Source organism: Necator americanus, chromosome II (genome assembly GCF_031761385.1).
Source record: "Necator americanus strain Aroian chromosome II, whole genome shotgun sequence".
NCBI classification, from domain to species: domain Eukaryota; kingdom Metazoa; phylum Nematoda; class Chromadorea; order Rhabditida; family Ancylostomatidae; genus Necator; species Necator americanus.
Genome location: NC_087372.1, coordinates 13,184,115 through 13,208,136, shown reverse-complemented (window position 1 = coordinate 13,208,136; position 24,022 = coordinate 13,184,115). Strand labels below are relative to the sequence as shown.

Below are 24,022 nucleotides of genomic sequence, written 5' to 3'. Positions count from 1 at the left end.
GAGAATTTCGCAAATATAAAGGAAATGCGGTGACTGTCATTGAATGCTCAATCAAAAGACTGATGAGGAGTATCCCTCTTCACTCATGTGGTGCGCATCAACGACAACCTTTGTACCAGAGCCGTGAGTGACTGGGGTCAACGCCATATTAAACGCACTACAGCAGGACCGCCGACCCCATGGTCAGACTTTTTCACAAGGTCTTTAAAAGAAAACTTGATGTTCTGTGTGCTCCACGCAGAAGGACAAACCATTGGATGACTCTGCCACGTGGTGAATAGGTGGAAAGATTAAGAACGGAACCGAAACCAAGCACTTTAAGGTTTGATAGGACTACGACCTGCAATGTAAACGAGTTGCAGCGAGTATTGCAAGATTAGGGAGTAACTCTTCTCTTAAAATTACTCTTTAAGGAAAGCAAAGGTCGCACGCAAAAAACGTGCGACAGTTGCAAGTATTGGATTCATGAATAATGGCAGGCCCTTTCCTTTTTATTTCGCTTTTGCTTGTTTTTGTTTTTTTATTTATCAACACGAAGAGGTCGCTGAAGCTGTGATTTGCGCCGTATTTGAAGGAAGACCATCACTTCATAGCACCACGACCTTTGGTCTTCTAGGTTCAAAAAAGGAAATTTTGGAGAATTCGGTAGGATTCACGTACTGATCGGTCATTTGTCATGCACTAAAGAAACTATTATGTATTTTCGTACTTTTTTGAATTAAAAAAATGAACTAAAGTAAATTATAAAATAAAGAGAGTTAATGAAAAAAGTATTCGAAGTATCGCAAAATCAACTGAACCATAGATGAAACATATAGGTACTACTACAAATTAGCCAACATTTTTCTCTCCGTTGTTGCTCCACCAATCTTTTCACGATATGTTTCAGCCATGGTTCAGTTGATTTTTCGATCCTTCGAGGGTTTTTTTAAATGAATTCTACAGCTCTTTATTTCATATTCTTCAAGTTTCTTTTTTTTCCTCTTGAGTTCTTTATATGTTGTTCTGTGTCCTACACATACATCATGGATATCTGTTCTAACAACTTTGACAAATTTAGTACCTTATTAATACAAAAAGTAGTTTTCGAAAATAGCAGGTGGCACTCCGTTTAATTAGTCTGGAAAAATAAAAATGAATAGAACTAAGATCACCACGCCTTTGTAGAGCGAGAAATATCAACTGGTATTTAACGTTTAACCCTTGTTTTTATTCCTTTGTACATTTTCAGTTATGAAAAGAATTATTTTTCAACCAGTTACATGTGAGGCACATGAGTTTCTAGCATGAAATTCCACAAACTGCTTGACAACAAGGGAATTCTACCTTTTTGTGATTTCGGCAACAGATCTACATATTTTTTAGCTATTTTAAAAATTTGCACATGTTACTGTATTGCATAGAAGGAAAACGGTAATACTCGAATCTTATTGTTGCTTGATTTATATCATAGATCCTATGCCCGTTCATTGCATTCCATCAATGTCACTTTTTACTGCTTGTAAGCTTCAGAGCAGCGCACAAACCCGGCGAGAAAGCAATGATACCGCAACTGGTCTCGCTGAACGCGCACAGTTAGTTCCTGGATTAATCCAGGACCAGTTAGCTTGATCTGAAAGCTGCTATGCTTGTATAAAAAGCAAGCGATTGTATCGCCAGAATTTTTTTATCCATTGTCTTTTTCTTTCAAGTGCTCATTTTTATTTATGTGATCTAAATTCTCTTATTTCCAGTGGGAATATGAACTGCTTCGCCGTTCTCGTGTTGTTAGCAGTGGTTGGACTGTGTAACTGTTACGTCAGTCCTAAGGTGTACGAGAGAGTATTCCGAAGAGAGGGTTTCCCAGAGAAGATGATTCCTAAGAAAGAGTTGGACTTGGTACTGTTTATTCTTACGTATGCAACTTCTCATTAATCATTATTTTAGTATTTTTGAAGCACTCCGCAAAATGAGACAGTAGTAACTTCCTCTGGGTGTTTCATGAGTATGGGTATCCGAGATACATACTTACGACAAAGTGATCTAGCACTACACTGAAAGTGTTTATTCTCCCACAATCACATTTTCCTGCAAAACAACGCTGGAGAGGGACATCAGTCGGTTGCGTCCAACATTTGACCTCTATGTTTTAACGTTCCATCAACTATAAATAGCTGCAACAGATGAGTTGCTAAAATTTTACCTTAAATTATTAGATTAGATGAAGCCATTCACAGTTCAGCACATAGTCAGCAATTTTCGTTTGAAGCAGTGGAATTAATTTACTTTATTTGTAGGAACAGTTGGAGAAACCATACGTTTGAACACTTGACTCAATGATTTTCAACAGTTTTCCTTTTACAGCTCGCTCGTCGGATAGATAAAGCACAAGGGGAGTTGGATGTTCGCCTTGCAGAAGCAGAGGTGAGACATACTTGCCATGTAGCATGGAGTTTGACTTCGTTCCATTTCTACATAATTTCTTAGTAGTTTTACATAGGCTTTACAAAGTTTGCAATGAAATCAGTGGGAAAAATTGTTCAGAAATTGCGATTAGTGGCAAATCACCTTTGCCGAAAGACTGAAAAAAAGTTAGGATAATTAATAGTTCGTATCTTTAACATTTCAGTTTCAACTTGCAGTTCGGAAATCTTACCGGTGGCAGTTCCCAAGGATTGATCAAAGGCTAGCACTTGTCAACAGAATCTTTCGTTGGATCATTACATTCCAGGTACCCACACATTACTTTCTAATCTCGCAAAAAAATGTGCCGCGTTATATGCATTAAACTCTTTCAGACACAATTAGGGCGACTCATAGATGCTTTCAATCTTCCTTTGGCTGCTGGTTACAATTTGTACTCCAACATTGTATGTGTTTCTTGGATTTTTTCCAGTACATTCGAGAAACACCTTTTTTCAGCAATCCGGATATCAACGCGAAGCAACTAGGCACGAGGGAGATTTCTCTAAGGTTCACAAAGCACTTGAAACGGCCATGTTGAAAGAGGCTTCGAAATGGTTGTCGAAGAGAGAACTTAAGGAGTTGCAGGTAAAGAACCCAAAGCAGCGTCCTTGTGATTCTTCGCACTCGATACGAATAAAATTCAAAGATTTAAACACTATAACCTCTACATCATATACTGAACCATACCCTTTCTGAAGATTAGATTTTGCAGTCTAACTTTTCTTTCTTTTAGCGCCGCATCGCCGACCTCGACATACGAGAGCATAGGAACATAATGTTAGCCTATAAGGTCACCCGAAAGGACTAAATACTTCCAAAGGAGCATGTGGGATGAAAAAAACTGTGATATTCAAAGAAAGCAGCTATTGGCAGCTGTCTTTAATTGTATGCGGTCTCTCTGAGGTCCCAATAAACATTTATATTCGTTCTGAGACATTAAGCTGTTTTAATTTAGATTTTTGAAGACATTTTTACTTGATGGAACAAAAGAGTAATGAGCACCTGATAAAATAGTAGGATCAATCACTTCAGGAAGATATCTGAAGAGATATTCTCGCGTGTTAACTTCGCTTTCGTTTCAGATGCTGGGGTAAGGATCAGTAACGAAGATTTTTACTCTCTATTGGTTCGTCACACCTCACCTTACTGCTGCCTCAAACTCCCGAAACATTTGTTTTCATGTGACAAGTAATGAGCTCAGAATAAGTCCTGAATTCACAGTGCAAAGAAAGCACTAAGAACATAATGGGAGGCATTCTGAAAAAGAAATGTTAAGGTTCTTTCATGCAAAACGACATGAATTTAATTGCAGCCAAACTTTTTATGTTTTTGGTGAATACTTCTATACAATCGAAATTGATCTCTTTAGAATTTTGCGTCTGAAACATCCTTATTCTTTGTTATCCAACAATGGTGAATTTAGATACCATCACTCAAAAACAGGCGGGTGTGGTGTAGCGGTTAAAGGCTCCGCTTCCTGCACGATCGATCGGAAGTTCGAATTCGTCCTAGTGCTCACCAAGATTTCCGGAGTCGATAGATTGGTACCAGACTTGCCTGAGAATTTAAAAACGCTGACGTGACAAATCGGCTAGCCTCCAGGGGTCATGGTACGGGCCAGTTTCACGTTCTTGAACCTCAAACGATTCTGAAGCGAACGCGGGGGCGCTCCCCCAGTGTATTAATTAACACCATAAATTTTATCCTTCATCCACTCAAAAACGCATTTCCTACGCTATTGCTGAGCGAAACAAAAAGACATCTACAACTCGAGACAGGGATAAATTAGTGCAAATAAGGCTTCAAGAGTTGCTTAATAGCGACGGTCACAGTAAACTTCAAGTAGAACAATTTTGCAAGGTTGTAGAAACAGAACTTGCTCATGTTTTAACGAAGTTAGGAAATTCTAAGATTCCTAGCTTTTTTCAAACCTCGTCGAGAAATTTCTAATTTTCTCCACTAATTTTCAAATTGTTTTTGGATTGTTCTCGGAATTTGCGGATTTTTGATTTCTGCTGCATGTCTAAATTTGTATTACATCGATTAAAGTCCAATAATTCAGCTCATCTTCGATTTTATCATCTTTCATTTTTTTTTCCGTTTTTTAAAGTTAGTTGCAAAAAAAACGAAAATGTGAAAGTGAAACTGAAAGTGTAATCTCTAAGTACATGCATTTAGTAATCTCTGTCGCACCGACTTTACATGACAGAATAAGCCCTTTATTGTATAGCATGGTACTGATAGGAGCTTTGAAGTCGTACATTTCTGTTCGCAATGGTTTCAAGCACTTCAGCGGAACACTCCTATAATGTCTGAGCATTCAAACTCTCTGAAAGTGTAATCTCTAAGTGTGTACATTTAGTAATCTGTCCCGCACCGACTTTATATCCCTTTTTGTGTCCTCCTGCTCGGAACCGATTATGCGGTAACGATCAGCGCGTAATCCATCTGAACCGCGCAGGTTACATTTCTCCTTTTCTCGCTGAACCGAAACAAATGGTTCACAGTGCGTTTGTTCTCCTCGTATTTACGCTGTGCATATTCGTTCATGGAACGCTTGAGGTATGGTCTAGAACATTCTTCTTCCTTCCTCATTGTTAATTGTCAAAAATTGCAGCCTCCGCCGATCGATAATCAAGTGCTTCTGAACAAAATGAAAAAGACTGGTATGATTCCGAAAAAAACACAAGATGTATGTTTTACATACAGTACTTCAGTGATAATCAACTTACTTTGCAACACCATACGTAAAAATGATAGCAGTGGTGTGAATGATGTTCCTGGTGCTGTTTTATGGAACGTATACTCTTCTTTTCAGTTCGTAAAAATATTTTCTAACAACAACACGGGGATTTACAAACAACAAAATGCCGCCAAGACCTTCATCGCCTCTCTTAAAAACCCTAAGGTAAAGAATGCAATTATACTTACATTCAACAAATAGAAGAAGAATACGATGAGGATGAACAAGTTGGAAATTTTGCAGTTCGAAAATTCTTGGAAGTTCTCAATTTTGTATTCTGCGGTAAGATAAGTAATTCTTGGACAGAATACGAGAATGACGGGATCTTTTCCATCCTCTTATATCTGGATGTCCGCAGAGCGACATGAGCGCGAAATCTATAGATTAAGTTTAACTGGAACTCCTTAAACGTTCCGCTCAAAAAAATTTTTAAGAAAATTTCCTGTGGTCTCGTACCAGAAAGGGCTAAGTACAACGTCATATCTTTAAAAGTATTGTGTTTAGAAATGTCTTTAAGTCTTTAAGAATCTTCTACATAAGATACTTTGGCTTTTTTTCCTTGAAAATGATATGCATACTCTTGAAATTAAATATTCAGGCCATGAAGATGGTATTCTGCGTACCTATGTGGCTACAAACCGTTAGAGTTGCGTTTTGTTCCGTCTTGTCTGTGGGCCTAGATATCTGGGGGCAGGCGTGCTTAAGTAATTGAGCCTCCCATGGAGGTTTACGGGGCCTAAGAAGCAAATTTGTATAATACAGAATTTTTTGAAACATTAGTATTATACAGTAGTTCTCCTTCTCGTGAAAAGAACACATCAGCCCATATTTGAAAAACTTCTCTACGGAACAAAATTTGTAGAACCACATGAACAGTGCACATCTTTGCAGATCTAAAACTGACAGCAGCTTGGATGTAGTATGGGATTTTACTCTTCAAAAAACAAATACTTATTTATGTTATTGTTGTTTATTTTGTTATCTTGTTTATTTTTAACAAAGCAAAATAATAAATTTACCTCCCTAGTCATTCGATGTTTAATTCTGTAAAAAAAAATTATGAAAAAATAATTCATAGTACCATTCTATAGAGTGATGTACCGGCACACGTTCATTGTTAACGAATCATAAGCTTTCCAGAAATAGCATTAAACAATGTAAAACATTGTAATTGTTATTTTAGTTGCAAAAAACAATTTGTTGTCTGATATAATGGTAAAGATTAATTCGAAGCCATTTAGGACAAGAAAGAAAAAGACATATATTTAAGATCACTCGCGATCACGATTCGTCTATGCATACACACTGGCGGGTGAGAAAAGTTGCGGCGGAAGATTCTGGGGGCAACTTCTCCCGTAGAAAATCTGGTGACCCTCAGAAGATGACGAAAAAGAAATCCCACGTGGATGTTACAGCTATTCCGCAAACAATAAAAAGCAGACCGAAGTTTAGCTCATAAACACCTCCAAAGCATGTTCGTGGACATTCCTACAATTCCTATTTTTTTTTATTTTATTCTATTATTTCTATTTTTTCCCTCGTTCTCACTCACACTGTTCCTTGTTATAGCTAGGAGATCACAGGTAACTTTTTCCTTGGAACCTCATCTTTCTACTCCCGCTTTGTTTAGGAAGAGGCAGCAGTCAACGTCTACATTAAATATGGTACACGGTAGAGGAGGGCGCCAAAAAATAAGGGGTACTTTGATAGTGCATAAATAAGCTAAAGTAGCAGCTTTTCGCTTTTTTTGAATGAGATATTCTCCACCACTCTAGCCAATCACTCAAAAAAAAAGACCAGGAAATTTAAAGGATTTTTTGGAAAGGAAAAAAGGATAGTAAAATTGTTATCATTGTTTGCAGCTTGTTGCAACAAAGTAGAACTTTCAGAGACGTGATCCGTTTTTGGCACCACGGATAGGGAAAAACCTTAATTTCAGTGGCCACCTCTACACAATTTTTTGTTTCACCACAGTTTACTACAAAGGTTTTTGGAAATTCACCAGCAGATTTGTCTACATAAAGTCTTTTCGTGTTTAAACTTTGTAGCACTGCGGAAATGACTGATGAATGAACAATAGTAGAATAAATTTTAACGTGAGAGGGAAGAGAACTGCGAATATTCTTTTGGTTACTTGCACCAAATAACGGATTGTGTTGGAAACGGATTTTCAAATGTATCACCATAGGTTGCAACTGTACATGACAACGAAATTAAGGAAAGGAGTTCCCTAAAGTGGATAAATGTCGACTGGTTCCATTTTTTCCAACCCCAACTTTTTTGTCACTTTTTTACAGCTTCAGAACCAACGGCAGATTATGGAGACAAGATATCGTTGTTATCACTGCGCCCGTACTACAGTAATGCGCGTGTTTTTGAAAGTGCGAGGACTTTTTCTACTTCGATGTGTATTTACGAGATGGAGCAAATCCATGACTATAACGGCGCTGATTGCAATCACGCACTGCAGTGGGACTGCACTGTTTTTGATCGTGCTTGTTTATTTATCTGAATATTTTTACACTGAAAAAACTGCGCTTCCACGTGAATAATTCAGGTGAAAAAAGAGACACAAAAAGTTTTCGATGAGTTGAAAAATGCTCAAGACTTTGCGTGGATGGCTCTGAATAAGACTGAGGAAGTGCTAGTTCCTCTCAGTGGATTGCCAGTAACTCAGGTAATGTTTTGCTGTTAGATGGTTGTTGTTGTTGTTGTTGTTTTGTTGTTTTGTCGTAAAATACGCTGCAGTGAATAAGACATGAAGAAGCGAACTTTGGCCGAGCTCATTTATGTATAAATTGCATGCTGTTTGAAGCTGCAGACTTTCTCAAGGACTAGAATTATTGTTGTTTTAACTCGAACGTCAACATCTACGTAGTAAAAACATCAAGGAATATCTCACTTGCAAATGTTTGATTTGTAAAGATACAGCGCGTATTCTCGGAAATTTCAATGCAAATCAACTGTTTTTATCTGAAAATACTGTTTTTATCATAAAACAAACTCTCTTCTCTACGTACTATTTAGATCCAAAATCAGCTGGATAAAACATGTGAGGAGGCGAAAGGAAACCTATCGAAATGTCTGCCAACAGCGTTCCGCGTCATAGCTTTACAAGCTGCTCACCAATCTGGCAAAAATAAGACGGTTCGTAGCTTATGCTTTTAGAGTTAGCGCCAAATATGTTCAACCATGTGGACGCGATCAACTTAAGGGCATCACCCCACGAATCTGAGGTGGTACTTTCAGGATTCAGGTGGAGTATTCGTATATGGCATAGTAGATTATGGAGAAGGGATGATTCCGCCCATTTCTTCTTAATTGCCGTAAAAAACCGCCCGGAAGATGCGGCGCAAAAAACGGCCCGCAAGATGCGGCGCGTTCACAAGGCTTGCGCGCTCCAATCGAACTCCTTGTAGAAAATAGCGCGCTAGAACGCTCGAAGTCGTATCTTCAGGGCCGTTTTTTTACGGCAGTTAGGAAGAAATGGACGGAATCACCCTCCTCTCCATAGTCTCCCATCCCGTATACGAATACTCCACCTGAAGTCCGTACCACCTCAGATTCTTGGGGTGATGCCTTTAAGGAATGTTCCTTCTTCATGTGGGATGCAGTCCCTCTGCATTCCTCTCGTCGATGGCCAGTAATCAGGGAGGAACAGGACTGAACCCGCATTAACATAAACTCCTTTTACGCATCACTGTCTTATACGATAAGCTTATAGTAATAGTAACAATATTAATAAATTAATATAACTTCTAGTGAATGAACTACAAGAAACATTTTATTCGTCTCTATTAGATATTTCAGAAGTTAGCAGTAAATCAGTTGCTGGATTGGGAAGAAAAGCAAAAGAAAAGCCTCGAGACTATGCACAAATTCTTCAATTAGACGTAATTGGTGCGAACTAATTTTTCTTGATAGGTATACTGTAACATATTTGTATCGTGAGAATGGACATAGACCATGTTGAATTCTGAATGCATTTCTTTATTTGGATAAGAAGTAAAAATAAAAATCGGAAATTATTTCAGAAAGAAAGAAAACTAATCTAAACTACTAAAACTACTAAAAACTATTGAAACCGAATCTTTTCTTCGGAAACTATGGAAGCAGATTAAAGGCTTCAAGATTGTAGTAAAAGTCGCTATAACATTTTTATTGATTGGGTTCATTCCTAATAAAATCAATTTAGTGGATCGTTGATGATTAATACTGTGGCCATCTTTCTCTAGTCGTAGCAGAATGGTAAATTTGTTAATTATGGGAGATAAGTGTTTTTTTTTGAAAGTAGGCTGAATACTGGGGAATGCAAATCGCTGTTTGCAAACAGCGTGTACGGACCTTCACCCTGAGAAGGTCCAAGCCACCGCAAGCTGGGTAATCTTTTCCTTCACTCGCTGACACAGATCCCGACAGCTTCGTGAACTCACGAAAGCGAATTATTTTAATGAATAATATCCTTCCTTAATGGTGTCGAATTCGCTGACCGCAAATTTGTCGAGTACTTCACAGGTCAATTACTCTCAACTTTCCCATGATTGAAGTGTTGGAGTGTTGGATATTTTAGCTGTGAATATTGTTTAACCCTCCACGTCATGGAGTGCCGTACGTTTGCGACGCTTGTACGGTACCGCAGGTATCGCCAGCGACTATCTAATCTACGTCAGAATACTTGAAACATCGATTTTGTTTGCGTCACCTGGTACACACGTTGAGGGATGGAGTGTACCGTTAAGACCTAGGAAAAAAATTCTGTCATTCGACTGGAGCTGCTTGAAATTTTCATTGGGATTTTGCGAATTTTTACTGTCTCACCAGAAGCAAAATCATGTGTATTATTTCATTATTGTTATATACTATTTCATGTACTATTCTTATATTTACAAGATATCATTGTATATTTCACCATATGTATCACTTCTCCGATCAAATTCCTAAAAATTACACGTCTGTTCACGGAATCTGGGGTTTTTGATGGATCTTTTAGCTGTGAATATTGTTTAACCCTCCATTTCATGAAGTTCGTTAACTTCGAAAAAATCACAACCAATGTCTGTGCTTCTGACTGGCTCCATTCAGAATATTATGCGAAGAAATATAGCTTTTATTCCATTTCTTCTTTAAGGCACAATTGGACCCAAACAATATGGCAACAAGACGAAGTAAACAGAGCTCTTAGAAGTCTAGTACTAGAAGAACAATACATTTACATGACACACATTTAGTTCATTTTTTTAATTCAGGAAAAAGCAATATGAAACTACAGAGATCCTCACAATGAAAGTACATAAGAGTATGCAACCCAAATCACCGTACTATTTCGTATCACTCAATGACAAAACCTCTCAATGGTCCTGATCCTCTCGATTCGGAGGTCTTTGTGTGCCAAACGAGAATATCCTTAGGAATTTCGTTGAGCCCAAACGGTTCCGCGTCCTTCTTTTTGAAACCGAATTGAGTGAGAAAACAGGATTCGGGTCCGAATCCTGCTGTCTTAGTGCACTTCTCGAATGTTGCACTACAATGATTATTGTTTTCTTTATGTTAATGAGATCCATAGAACTTGAAAAACTGGCTCACTTCTTTACTCTGAAGAGCTCCTTGATATGTAGACCGAAACCTGCCATGTCGGTTGCAAATTCTCGTCGAGGGGCAAACAACACATCCCACCCTTCTACTTTCCCTTTTTTATCCACCCGCGGTGCTTCCACCCACGCTCCTCCGACCAAGCCTTTGAAAAAATATCTGTCAATTTTTGGGATATTAATATCAAAATTATTCAAATTAACTCCTTTTTTCTAAAGGATACGATAAGATTCTCTGGCTGCTTGTAAACAAATTTCAATTTGTTTATGTTGAAAAGACATACACCCTCCTTCAAATATAATTCTAAGAAAACAAAATGAATTGCAAAGAAAATCTGGGAGGTGTGACAAAGGCTTATCGGTTCCTAATCTTGCACTCGGCTAGTGAATATAATTATACAGTGTTACTCAAATTCTACTCCTTTTTTGCAGGCGTTGGCTCTGTTCAAACATGGAAATTATTCGTTCCAAAAATGTTTCCAGAAAATGTTTTCTCTCATTTCATTGCCCCCCTCTTCTCCCTCCTAAAATCTGGCAAATTAGGCTGTCAAACGAAAGCAAATTGCTCCAACAGTGGAGATAATGAGGTAAACAGTCTCCCTAGTAAGAACATTCACGTAAATATTGGGCATTTTCAAAATTTTTATTCAATTGCGGAATACGTTGAGAGATTGTGGAAACTATAAGTCACTTTTTCGAACGTTATAAAGTCACATCATCGGCTTCACGATGTCATCCGTTTTGCTATATGTACATTAACTTATTCGGTAACCTAGCAATGAGTGATCCCAGGATCCTAGAGTATTTTAAGAAGTAGTGAGCACTATATCCTCTTGAAAGTAAGGTAAAAATAAGAAATATCACTTAGAATCCATGAGCTTACCAACAGGCCATATTCCCAGCCGTTTCACCTTCCGTATGTAATTATCAAATAATCGCACATCGTACGAGTTATCATCGTCAGCAAAGTAGAGCACACCATCAGTGTCTGGGCTGTAGTTCTCCCGAAGGTACTGTAACGCAAGATTGCGTTGCGTCCAGCCACGTTCTAAACAGTGGATTTGATCAATTTATCGAAGTAGAGAACCAGCAAAAAGATCATCCCTGTTCAAAAACTTCTATGCGAGACTAAAAAGTTAGTTTGGACTTCGCATCAAACGCACTTCAATCGAAATTTATTTGTTTTGAATACGAAAATCAATTGGGATTATCAAAACTGGAAATTTTGAATTAATTGGAGGTGTCGAGGTGAACAAATTCAAATGTCGTCTTCAAAAATGAGAAAATATTAGGTAACCAAAAGGCAATGTGACCTAGTCTAAGTATTCAAGTACTTTTCCACTCATACGTGCTACTAGCAACCGTTTTGCAAGAATATTAGCAAATATTTCATAGATGAGAATAATGTGGAGGCTGGAGTTGAACAGAATGCGTGAGCCGAGATTTCTATTCGATGAAGCGACCGAGCCAATAGTGTTGGGGTTGGGGTTGTTCTGATTTTGTGGTTTACTAATTCTATTGCACTTCGAGCAACATACACACACCTACTGCTAGTACGTGAATCGAAAATCATTCCTTTACATGAAGTATGGGAAGCACAGGAAAATAGTTTCAACTAAAAATAATATAAATAAAGTAATAAAGACAATTGATGCATGAAAATAATGTGACAGCAAGTGTAGTGAAAACTCGGAAGCTTTATTTTTTGGGATTTCTCTTTTTATTTCTAGAATCCAATAAAAAAACTGCTGAAAAAGCTAACTTTCACGAATTTGCTAGTTCCACATAGACTAGCAAAAAACTTGTGGTGAAAAAATATGGTGAAAATCACCACTATATTGCAAATTGCTGCTGTTTCTATGTGGCACAACATTTATGAAACAGCAACGATCGCAAAAATGACGGCGATCGAAACGAGGAGCAACGAAAAGGCGTGCTCTCACTTGCAGGTTTCAGGTCCTTGCACTCCAAAGACATCACTTGGAACAGTTGTCGAAGTGTCATGCATTTAATTTCGCACTGCTAAGAGGCTTAGACTTTACCGTTAAAGGCATCACCTCGCGAATCTGATGTGGTGCAGATTTCACGTGGAGTATTCGTATACGGGATGGGAGACTATGGAGAGGGGGGTGATTCCGTCCATTTCTTCCTAATTGCCGTAAAAAACGGCCCGGAAGATGCGGCGCCGCACAAGGCTGGCGCGCTCCAGTCGAACTCCCTGCAGAAAATAGTGCGCCAGAGCGCCTGAAGCCGTATCTTCCGGGCCGTTTTTTACGGCAATTAGGAAGAAATGGACGGAATCACCCCCTCTCCATAGTCTCCCATCCCGTATACGAAAACTCCACCTGAAATCCGCACCACCTCAGATTCGTGGAGTGATGCCTTTAAAGGTTTAAGATGTGACCACTGAGTACAAGCAAAAAGATTTAAGATTACGAGAAAAGAATTAAAAATTTAAGATGTGACCACGGGCAAAAATTGATGTCAAAATCAACGATATATTGATATCAATGGGATAGCAGACAAAAAAGTTTATGCAACCGAGTGACAGAGTCATTCCTCAGCAAATTTATGCGTTCAGTTCGAGTAGGACTTGGAAAGTTCAAGGTCACCATAACACCGTATAGATTGTTTTGCTCCAGGAATAAACACAATACTTACTTCGATTCCCCAAACCATAATAGCTTAGTTTGATGATTATCGTACAATCAGTTATCATAAACATCAAATCATCGTGACCAGAACGACTTGGAGTGGAATGTGACCACTCCAAGTCATTAACCACTTTTTGCTAAGGTCAACTGAATTAACAGTTCAATTCTGAAGTCACCTAAAAGTCGGCTAAAGATGATGTTGAAGCTAAGGGAGGGTTATGTCCAGAGCCATGTATTTTTGTCAAGTTTGTAGCTTTTTTTTTATTGTCTGGCATCCCAATATTTAATCCCCTATCTCGCCTAAAGAAATGGGAAGGAGAGACGAGCTTCTGATCAAGGATGCACTGGATGCTCTAAGTATAAACTACAGCTGGTAGCGGATTGGTCTCATATCCGCATGCACATACAAGGAAATCAGTAACGTTACGGTCTGACCTTCTCACACTTTTAGGGAAAAAGCCTCTTGTGTGTTTTATTGTCCTCTTCTTTTCTCTTTCTCTTCTCTCTCATATTCATTATTCTCACACACACAAAATGGCTTACTTGGCATTCCTGGAGCGGTTGTTGTAGCTAGATACACATAAGGAATATTACTTCGGTTGAGCAACCTCCGAATCACCTCCGCTGTCGAGTTCCCATCTTCGACGACAATCCAATGAAGATTTCGTATATGACTCAACGTCTGCGACAACCGAAAATGTGCAGGTTTTTTTCTCAAACGAAACGAACATTGGGCGCGTTAAGTGCTCAAGTGTTTCTTAGTGAGGCCAATAAACAACGTTATCCATCGAGTGTGGTTCTTCACGTGAGCAAAATGAATCGTTGATCAGAACCGGATTCGTTGATGGTGCAGTTTTTCGTTAATGAATTTAAAAATCGACTTAAAATCTCAACATCTCATCGCGCTAAACTCTACCTTAACATATCGCCAATGCGTTCCTTGCGTTTATATGTTGGTGTAACAACAATGATCGTTACGTTTCTTGCGTTCTTAGTGGCTTCCCGTTTTCGAAATGAATGCATAAACTCGTTTCGATATGCAATAACGAGCGTGTAGATTACAGCTGAAACGATTATGATGGCAACGAGTCGACCACAGAACAACTGAGCGGCCAACAGTGCCTTCGGTTTCAACCGTATCAGCATCCTGAAACGAAACGTTGAGTTCGAAGTATCATTCGTGTGACCGTGGTGACGAACAACTCGATAAATTTCCGTTCTAAATACGAACATTGTGCGAACGACTTAAAAACAGCCTTAGTAGTAGAACGCTGCATACAGCCCTGTCCTATATAATAGAGCGAATCCAAGCGATTTCTCCAAAAGCAAACAGAATGGCCTCTTTCCCTAAGAGATGTCTTCATGATGTTGTAATCCAAACATTTGTCCTGAAACGATAGCCACTTACGGCATGCAAGTACTCGGATCGGAACAATTACTTTGGAGTTTCAGCACCGGTTGCTTTGATTATCTTTTTCGAGAACAAAAATCAGAAGAACAGAAAATTGGTTTTCTTGGAAATGTTTAGGTTATCAAGGAGATAAAGGTGAAATATTAGAAAGGACAATCCTTGTCCCGAAAAGGTCGATGTCACAAAACTCATTGAGTGGACTGCGAAGAACTGGTTATTTTAGCCTTCGAATGGTATTTTTTCTGAACAAAAACAGCAAGTTCCTTTGTAGTGCGATTAGATAATATCAAAAGAGGCGCATTTAAATTGGGCAGCGGTAGATTGTACGAACAAGAACATTTTTTCGTTACAAGAGACCTTTTTTATTGCTAGACTAAGCGGAAAGAAAATGGGTTCCGATTATTAATTGAGAGATAGCCACACGATTTTTTTATGTTCCTTGCAAATCTGAGAAAGAACATCTCAAAAAATCTTGTACAAATCTAACAGCTAAGAAATGTATTGAGTTTAAGCTGTTTCTTAACATTTTCCCCGTGGTAAAGGAAAAAGTGCGAAAAGGTAGCAAATATGACTGCGGAATCAGAAAAATATGAATTGAAACTGGACAAAAGAGTTGTCTTGGTTATTTTCCTTTTTTTTCTACCAAACAGTTTGCTGTTGGGAGTTCTTATTAGAAATGATATGATTATTTTCGTCTGTTTCATTGCTCAACCTTAAAATAGAATGGAAAATAGATTACACCTCTGAAGGGACAAACATTACCACAAAATTGATGGATGGAAGTTCATGTGGCTGCTGAAAGACCGTACGTCGCTTAGGAAAACTACGAGAACTATGACAAAAGCATGAATAGCCGGCGAAGCTGAGGTAGCACCGCAAGTGGAACGGGGACATTCTCACGACGCTAAGAACACGTAGCGCTAAGCTACTTTTTTGAGGATCATACTATGGATAATAGTATGTGAGGATAGCACCATGTTCCTATCAGGAACCGGACAATGATATGACTGAGCGCTTTGTTGTGCTAGAACAACGAAGAAAATCCTTTGCTCTTTTTTCGGAACGGATATGTAACTCTGAAGTAACTCGTATATACGTCGATCGGTCCCTAATGGAAAAAGATGGATAGAGAGGCGGGCGCACAGGTAGACAAATACAAAGATCCACATGCACATACGTCTACACCAAGACAGTAAGATCAATCACATTCCAAAATGGAGAATTTTCTATGTTTTCTTCTCGCCTATTGTAGACCTAAAGAGATCTGGGGAAAAAAAAACAATTCCAGAGATTTTTTCCGCTTCAACCTCTTTTAGACTAGCTTTTAATTCTCTTAGAAATCAGCCAAATCTATCGCTGAGATTTTGGTGAGCACAACTAATGAACAAATTTGGATAGAAATCAATGTTTTCTGGAAGAAACAACATTGTTTTATAAAAAAGAGTTGTTAGTAAGCTTGATAAATTATGATCAATGGAACCCTCATGCAAACACGTAATCAGAGAACACTGTTTACGTGTTTGTTTACTCGACCTTTTCCCTACCCGGCTGTGAACGAACAGGAATCTGTAGATGAATTAGAGTAGGTAAACGAGGAAGACATGAACGCGAAAGAAAACTGGGAAAACTGGTATTTCACTCTTCATCGGCCAATGAAATACTTTGTTAGAGAAATTTCTGATGCAGGATTATCAATTAAAATATCCAGAAAAGCTAAAAACCTCGTAGATGAACACTTTAGCGGGACTACCAGCTTTTCCGGAAATTTCTGGGGAAATGAAATGGAACAGTTGATGTCTGCCAAAGGAGACGAACTGGGGGAGAGGTGAACGGCACCGCTGACCGACGTGGCGGCGACACCACTTTCAACCGAACCAACCGACACAGGTTTCTACAGCAACACGAACGAAGGGCGCTACCAATCATTTCTCCAATTCTTATACTGAATCTCATCCAAAACGACCAATTAAAAGATGGCAAAAGTTCTCGAAAAAATTATTACTGCACTATCATGGGTTCAGTTTTTCGACTACGGCGGTGTCGCTCATCTGTTAAATTGGTGTTAAATTCATGCTGTTGCACAACCTTATGACATTACCCTAACGCATTGTTTATAGAAATCAAAAAAAATCAAAAAGATCTATCCATTTCAAAAAGACGCATATGTCGATAATGGTAAAAATAACGAAAAATATCATAGAAATGTATTTAAAAATGTATTTATGTAAAAGTAAAAACTATAATAAGAAGTGGTTTATCTTAAAAATATGTTCGTTTTTAAAAATTCTCTAATTCCACCAGACGCCAAAAACAGATAAACTGTTCCAAAAAAGTTTACTCATGCTATCAAATGAATTATGGAGTAACTGTATCAGCATTGAAATTAATCTCCTGTGAAGAACGTGAATTTTTTCACTACCACTTCGGTAATATTTTTTTTACAAGGGATTTTTACTTTTATGTGTTCCTGGACTCGAAAAAAATCTGAAATCTATCAAGTTCAAAGCTCTAAAAAATCAGTTTCTTCGAATGTGTACAATAGAGTAAATTGCTGCAGGAATTCGTGCAGTTTCTTCCTTCAAAGAGTAGTTTTATCTTATTGTTATTCATCTATAGACTAATTTTACAGCTTCAGCAGGCCCCCGTAATCGAAATCCTACTCAAAGTTACTCGATTTCTACGAAATATTCTTCGAAATGAAACGACAAAGACCACAAAAAAGCTCGTTCTTCATTCTGCAAAAAAAATTGCACTGCTGTAAAAAAATGTTCTGCGGTAGCCATCTTTTCGAAATCGGGCGCGTGATTGTTGACAATTTTATTCGCTGACGTTTCCAATGAGTCGGAAAGAATCGGACATTTATGTAGCAATTTTTCTTTGAAAACAGGCCAAAAGAAAGTATTAACAACATATTTCTTTCGTTTCTTTCACAATCATAAGAGATCCCTATAACTCCCACTTTATTGTAGAGAATAAGAACTAAGTAGAGTTTTTTAAATGCACAATAAGATTAGAAAAAAGGGGACAGCAGATAGCGTTTCAATCGAATTCTCATTCCAATTTTTAATCACCGTAGTCGGTTCTATTTCTTGAAATAAAATAAGATTCTTTAATATGTAGAATTATGAAGAAATTTGTTAACAACTTGCAAATCAGGAGTTTATGTCAGAAATTGTTCTATGATTAGTGTAAAAACAAACAAAATAGGTGAGGGTGGATTAAAAATGGCTTTTAAACGAAGCACTTCGGTCATAACAGTAGTAGACTTGATCACTGGAAGAGATTGAGATGTTCTGAAACGAATAGAACTAGTCATCTTCAGAATTACATGGAGGGCAACGCTTAAGTGCGCACCATTACATTTGCGTTACGTGCTTGCATTTGCCGGACAAGATCAGACGGAATAGCCCGAAAGCTGATTGGATACGTTCGAGAAGCCGCCATAAATCCGACAAATCTGACATAATTACGAGCTTCAAAGCAGAACCATGCTAGGAGCGCAGATGCATTTGTATGTCTCCAGAGAGGATCGAACGGAGAGGATCGATCCTTTCACGTAACATGCTCGAAAATCCCACATTAATCGCTTTAGATTCAATTTTTCCTTTCGAATACAAACGAAGTAGACCATGTTTTCGAGTGTAGTTTCTATTAGCGTGAAATTTTAGAAGAAATCACTTCACAAGAGCAGTCCGCACGTGGAAACGGAAGTGGGAATGGCGAAGAATTGATTTGTCACTTTAGCCAATACGACATTGAATGTAAATCAAATGCGAAAAGAAAAGATGAGATGCGAAATCGAAAGCAACCGATGTGTAGTGGAATTTCAATAAAAACTCTTAACGGAAGCTAAACGTGATGGAAGCCGAAAAATCAACAAGTAAACGTGGTCTTCGGGACGACGACTCCGTAGTGCACGCATGTCCAGTCTTACGCTCACTTTTTCGCGCCTAGGTTCACCGCAGTTCCACTGAACGAGTCGTCTCATTTGATTTTCACTAGTCACTTTTTTGCGCCTTAGGAATGCGGAATAATCTTCTACGAGTTATGCTAGCAGCGACGCGCAATTCCCTTTTTCTAATGGTTCTGTAATCGTATCACAAAGTCACAGAATCACAATTTTCACCTAGTTTTTCGTTAGTGGTAAAGCCACATGAATCCACAATAAACCTATTTTGTTTAGTAAATTCCGCAGAAACAAAAACATACAAAAAGTTTCTACCGTTCTTGTCTTCTTTATTCATAGAAATTTAGAAGGGAAATAGAAAAAAAAACGTGAAAAAAGAGACTCCTATCCTCGATGCCCATCAGTACATGTATATCAATTCCATGAAGAGTGATGACATAATGTTAAATACTATTTTAAATACTGTTAAGTACTAACTTAGTAAACCATTTCTAAATGATGCACAATTTTTTCGATCTAATTTTCGCGTATTACAACGCATTACTCAGAAATTTCTGTGCACGTGTTTCTCTCCAAGTGTGGCGCATCGGCCAGAAAGAAACATATGTGCCGTTGTTTGGACAAAGGTCATATCTTTAAGGATCTCACACGTTAGCCTACATTTCTGGCTAGACCAAATCTTTTAGGGAAAAGTTTCCGATGTAAACCAAAAAACAAGTACTCCTGGTGTCAATATCTCTATTTTCATTATTTTTGTCATAAAAGGAAGATGAGGCGATGTCCGGGGACAGGGGGCAGATTCAATTTCTTTCATCGCCCATTAATGGAAAATTTGGTAAAAACACAAATTTTGTCGCATGCGAGCTCAAAACGTTTAGAACCGTTACGGTCTGCATCGAACCTTATCGCATGCAGCTAGCAGAAAGCTGTTCTTGGATTTATTCCAAACACTACAAACAGAAGGACGGGGCGAACAGATGCCATCAAACTACTGTAATTGGCACAAGTGACGTATGCGCGAACCTGAGAACAACCGAAGCCGAGGGTGTGCACGCATACATCATTCGTTATTTTATTCAGTTACGACGTTGATACCGTAGTTGTAGCTCTGTAGCAAAGTTAGTGGATTTGGAGGTTTGGAAGGGTAAACGCGAATAGCAACTATCGAATTCACTTTTTTCCTGCTTATCGTCACCTGCGATCATTCTAGCACTTTTCAAATTCCTACAAACACGCAAATTCCCACTAACTATACATTGCCAACTCACTCAGAATTTACTCAACCGCTTACTGAAGAAGGTTTATTCATTTACAAAACCGGTTAACCTTGGTTATTGTAATTGCTGCTTTCCATTTTTGTTACAAGGATCCCTTGAAGTGTTCGTCCCTGCAGTATGAGTTAAGAAATCATAGAAAGCGATGATTTTTTTTTGGAATTTTTCAGTAGTACTGGCTCCTAATGTGAGATTTTAGAGATTTTATTCCATGAACTTCCCATAATATTTGCGCTGATCGGATGAGATGAGTGTTTTACGGAGAACGTCCTGAGCGATGGAGGATGCACGGTCTGAAGTAAACAAAACAAAAAGGTTTTTGTAGAAGCATGTTTTTATTGATAAGTGGATGATGAGCGGCAAGGTTAGCAAATACAATTACATTCGAGTAGGATAACAAGTTTTTGACGTCTGTCATAAAAATCTAGTAAAGCTACATTCCTGAGCTTATGTGTTTGCATTTAAGAGGAGGAAAATAAAACTACTTCAAGAAATGTTTTAATGAATTTTCAACGGTAAATTTCAAATTATTATGCGATTTCTGTTGAAAAGAAAAAACTGCATCGTGTTTAAATAAGCTGTCATTAATCAGTACGCAGTATTTTTCAATTCAATTTTTTGTGAATACTAAAGTAGTGTCATTTTCTTGTTCAAATTGGAACAAAATACTTTTTAATACGTCTTTCTTTCCAAATCAGTGTTTTATCAACCTCATTATCTAAAAATGTTCTTTTCCATTTGAAAAGCTAATTTTCATGTTTGTCTATGTAGAAGGAAGATGACTGCTGATTAAAATGAAGAATGGTAAAATAAGAATACTAATTTGTTTCAAATTGACGTGCATATAAAATACTGTCCGCTAACCGTACTGCGATGATACTGTAGAGAAACAATAAATAATCCTATATATGAAAAGGAAATGCAACACATAGAGAAATTAAGCAATGAAATGTTTTAACAACCGATGATATTTAGTGCGAAAGTTGGGCAGTAATCGTTCCGGCGCAAGCGATAGGATTATTAAAGACCAGATGAGGGAAACAGATTGTTCTGTGCCGAGTAAATCATCGCCAGGGGATTTGCGCCAGACCACTTGTCAATACAACCAATACACGATCCAACAGAATTCTCGTTATTACCGAGTAGTGACGAGCGAGAACCAACATCTCCACGGTTTTTAGAGTATGTGACCGACAACTCAAATCACTGCCTACGTCAACTTCGAAACCAAACTCGATTCCCGTCACTTCTGTTTTACAACCATCACAGAAACTTTTTCTTTACAGTCATCCTTCCACGAGCGTGTAATCAAATGTTCTGGTTTGATGAACACACAGATCTATGTATGTTAAAACAGTTTCATTAAATTGCAAAGGAATGTGCCAATCTCTGCGCCGAGATTCAAGGAAGATCGAATTTTCACGCTTTTAGAAATTTTATTAGAATCGATCATTAATTGAAATCCTAGCATATGTATATCATGTATACATATCGTTTCCATATTTATATGGCTAGAGCATATTATTTCAAAAAATTGTGGAAAATTACATTGAGACAAAAACTAAATTTTTTAACTAATTTGACTTCGGACTGACACAAGTCATCAAATATTTTATTTTTAAATTATCTGAGGAATTCCAAAAGAAATCACCTAACTCAACCACAGGCACAGATTTCTACTTTCTTTGCGTAGCGTCGGTGACTATCATACCTTCCAAAAAATTCATTTAAAAAACTATTAGAATTTATTATAAAATCCAGAAAATTTGGAGCAGGTTAAAACGCACTGAGGGGGTCGTTCCTTAGTTTCTTACCTCTGTTCGTCACCATCCACTTCCCATCCTTGAAAAAACTGTTGTGGATTCCATTGGTTTTGTTTGTGAGCCTTTTCGTCAGCGACAACTCTCTCCAGAACAAACTGATAGAGCACCGACGCTTATCAGTAAATTCACGAAATGTTACGACGTATTCCGTCAGCAAATCGTTCAAAAAACAAACAAACATTGTTGAAACGGTGTATTTTTCTAGGATTCCACTAACTGTTGCGTTCATGTTTGATTTTGATAAACGCTTTTCGCATCATGGGAAAACCTTTTAATTACAGACACCTATGCCAAAACCTTGGGGCGGGTGTAGTGTAGCGGTTGGAGGTTCCGCTTCCTCCACAATCGATCGGAGGTTCGAATCCGCCCTAGTGCTCACCAAGCCTTTCATCCCTCCGGGGTCGATAAATTGGTACCAGACTTGTCTGGGAGGATAAAAACACTGACCTGACACATTGGTTAGCCCCCGCAAGTCATTGTATAGGCCAGATACACGTTCGTAAACCTCAGGCGATTCTGAATTGAAGTGAACGTGGGGGCGCATCCCAAGTAGATTGATCAACGCCAGAAACTTTATCCTTTATGCCAAAACCTTAGGCAAAAACTAATGTCATTTCTAATTCTGTCTTTCTTCGAAAAAATTTTCTGACTTTGACTCACTTGATTCAGATGGTGAGCCGTTCCTGCCGCCTAACGTGGCTGCTCGCATCTTCGCCGGAGTATGTCGTCGGTATTCATACCTGAGCCTATACTGTTCGATGTTCAGATAGAGCTCGCATAGATTTTATCCAGTCGTTGCTATTCCATTGTCTGCGAAACTTTACGTCGCGACTTTCTGTGATTTTCATTCCACGGAGATGAAGCTGTCGAGTGGTCCATCAAATGATGGAAGGCTAATAATGAGAACGATCAAATCTAAGACAAATTGAACAGAAAATATTACTGGTTTAGCGGAACGGATACTACATTTATTATACATTCTATACAATAAACAGATCAAAATCCAAATGCAGCATATCACGAATGCGACGTGCTGAGGGAATTTGCTGGGAAAGCTAGAAATGAAGTTGTAGATAGCGGGATCCGGGGTGGTTCCGCTCACCCTAATCGTCGTCGTGGGAACCGTCTTAGTTCCTACGAGAAGTTCCTACGTTAGAACACTCCTCTATGCATGTTGTTGCATGCATGTTGCACATGTTTCAATCACCTCAACGGCGTAATCATTGGCTTCACTTGAATAGACTGGAGGATGCAGAGAAGACATCACCGATTTTTGACCGATCGCACTTGGAAGCAGCGCGTGCACAAGGGTGGCGCTTGCAACCGAAATTGTTGTCAAAAAAAACGGCGCCTCCCACGACGATTAGGGAGGAATGAACGGAACCATCGCCGATCCCACAATCCACAACCCCATCTCTAGCTTTTCTCGCGGGTTTCCTGTTCCCGTGTTCTCGTGTCGAACTCGCCTTAATGGTAGATCAAACTAATCGTTCGGCGTTCATGGACTAAATTAATGTAAATATTATAAAATGGTTCTGCATAAAAATTGAATATGTGTGGACCACATCTCATGTATACAACAGTACATAATATTTGTGCCAATACATTGCGGACACGGCTACTGTACTGAGAGTTAAGCAGTAAACATAGTTATAGGGTGACCCCATGGTATATGCATGGCAGAGGAACCTGGGTCACCCCTTAACTATGTTTACCGCCTGAACTGGGGCAGGAATGCAGTGCGTGTTGTATATATGTGATGTCTATGCAATTTTATTGAAAACGCACGCATTTTCCACCAAGCATTTTTGGAATATTTTGTTAAACGACCACAACATGCATTCGACGATTCTGACTCAATCGAATTCGAGTCCTTGCCGATCGGTTGAAGAATTTCAGCACTGTACACACATATATGTACGTCACCCACACAGGAAAAAAAGAAAGAAAACATGTTCCGTTCAGCTTTATTTTTTTTATCTCTCGTTGAATATGTGCCAAGATTTTTCCATGAAATGATCTGGTAGGCTACTTGAGGTGTTCCACACGAAGGATATAGAAATGACGTGAAACCTTAAGATTCCATCGGACCAAGGCTTTGAATATGCTGTCGGTCTTGTTATTATGATATTAAAGCTGATTTCTTGGGAAGGGAAAATTTCTTGGGAAGGTGGGGG

At 38.5% G+C, this 24,022-nt stretch overlaps 3 protein-coding genes across 6 annotated transcripts; 2 read left to right on the top strand and 1 right to left on the bottom strand.

Moving 5' to 3' along the window:
- Positions 1-1,482: 1,482 nt before the first annotated feature.
- On the top strand, positions 1,483-3,253 carry RB195_017691 (uncharacterized protein; the record flags this gene model as incomplete). Of its 2 annotated transcripts, XM_064184792.1 has the most annotated exons (7): positions 1,483-1,574; positions 1,734-1,878; positions 2,344-2,403; positions 2,609-2,710; positions 2,778-2,849; positions 2,902-3,030; positions 3,179-3,253. In XM_064184792.1, 7 exons carry the CDS (start codon positions 1,483-1,485, stop codon positions 3,251-3,253), a joined length of 675 nt encoding a protein of 224 aa, XP_064040673.1. The 2 variants fall into 2 exon arrangements, with proteins under 2 accessions (XP_064040673.1, XP_064040674.1); XM_064184793.1 differs by lacking the exons at positions 1,483-1,574; positions 2,609-2,710 and having other exon boundaries at positions 1,741-1,878.
- A 1,688-nt stretch (positions 3,254-4,941) lies between these two features.
- On the top strand, positions 4,942-10,370 carry RB195_017690 (uncharacterized protein; the record flags this gene model as incomplete). 2 transcript variants are annotated; one of them, XM_064184790.1, is made up of 6 exons in its annotated part: positions 4,942-5,007; positions 5,063-5,137; positions 5,264-5,353; positions 7,746-7,865; positions 8,216-8,335; positions 10,317-10,370. In XM_064184790.1, the coding sequence occupies 6 exons, from the start codon at positions 4,942-4,944 to the stop codon at positions 10,368-10,370; spliced, it is 525 nt and encodes a 174-aa protein (XP_064040671.1). The 2 variants fall into 2 exon arrangements, with proteins under 2 accessions (XP_064040671.1, XP_064040672.1); XM_064184791.1 differs by lacking the exons at positions 4,942-5,007; positions 5,063-5,137; positions 5,264-5,353; positions 10,317-10,370 and adding an exon at positions 8,999-9,079 and having other exon boundaries at positions 7,806-7,865.
- Positions 10,371-10,516: 146 nt separating this feature from the next.
- On the bottom strand, positions 10,517-22,554 carry RB195_017689 (uncharacterized protein; the record flags this gene model as incomplete). Of its 2 annotated transcripts, XM_064184789.1 has the most annotated exons (7): positions 10,517-10,709; positions 10,772-10,922; positions 11,660-11,824; positions 13,974-14,112; positions 14,409-14,577; positions 14,662-14,674; positions 22,506-22,554. In XM_064184789.1, the coding sequence occupies 7 exons, from the start codon at positions 22,552-22,554 to the stop codon at positions 10,517-10,519; spliced, it is 879 nt and encodes a 292-aa protein (XP_064040670.1). The 2 variants fall into 2 exon arrangements, with proteins under 2 accessions (XP_064040670.1, XP_013301690.2); XM_013446236.2 differs by lacking the exons at positions 14,662-14,674; positions 22,506-22,554 and having other exon boundaries at positions 13,974-14,143; positions 14,347-14,576.
- Between the last annotated feature and the right edge of the window lie 1,468 nt (positions 22,555-24,022).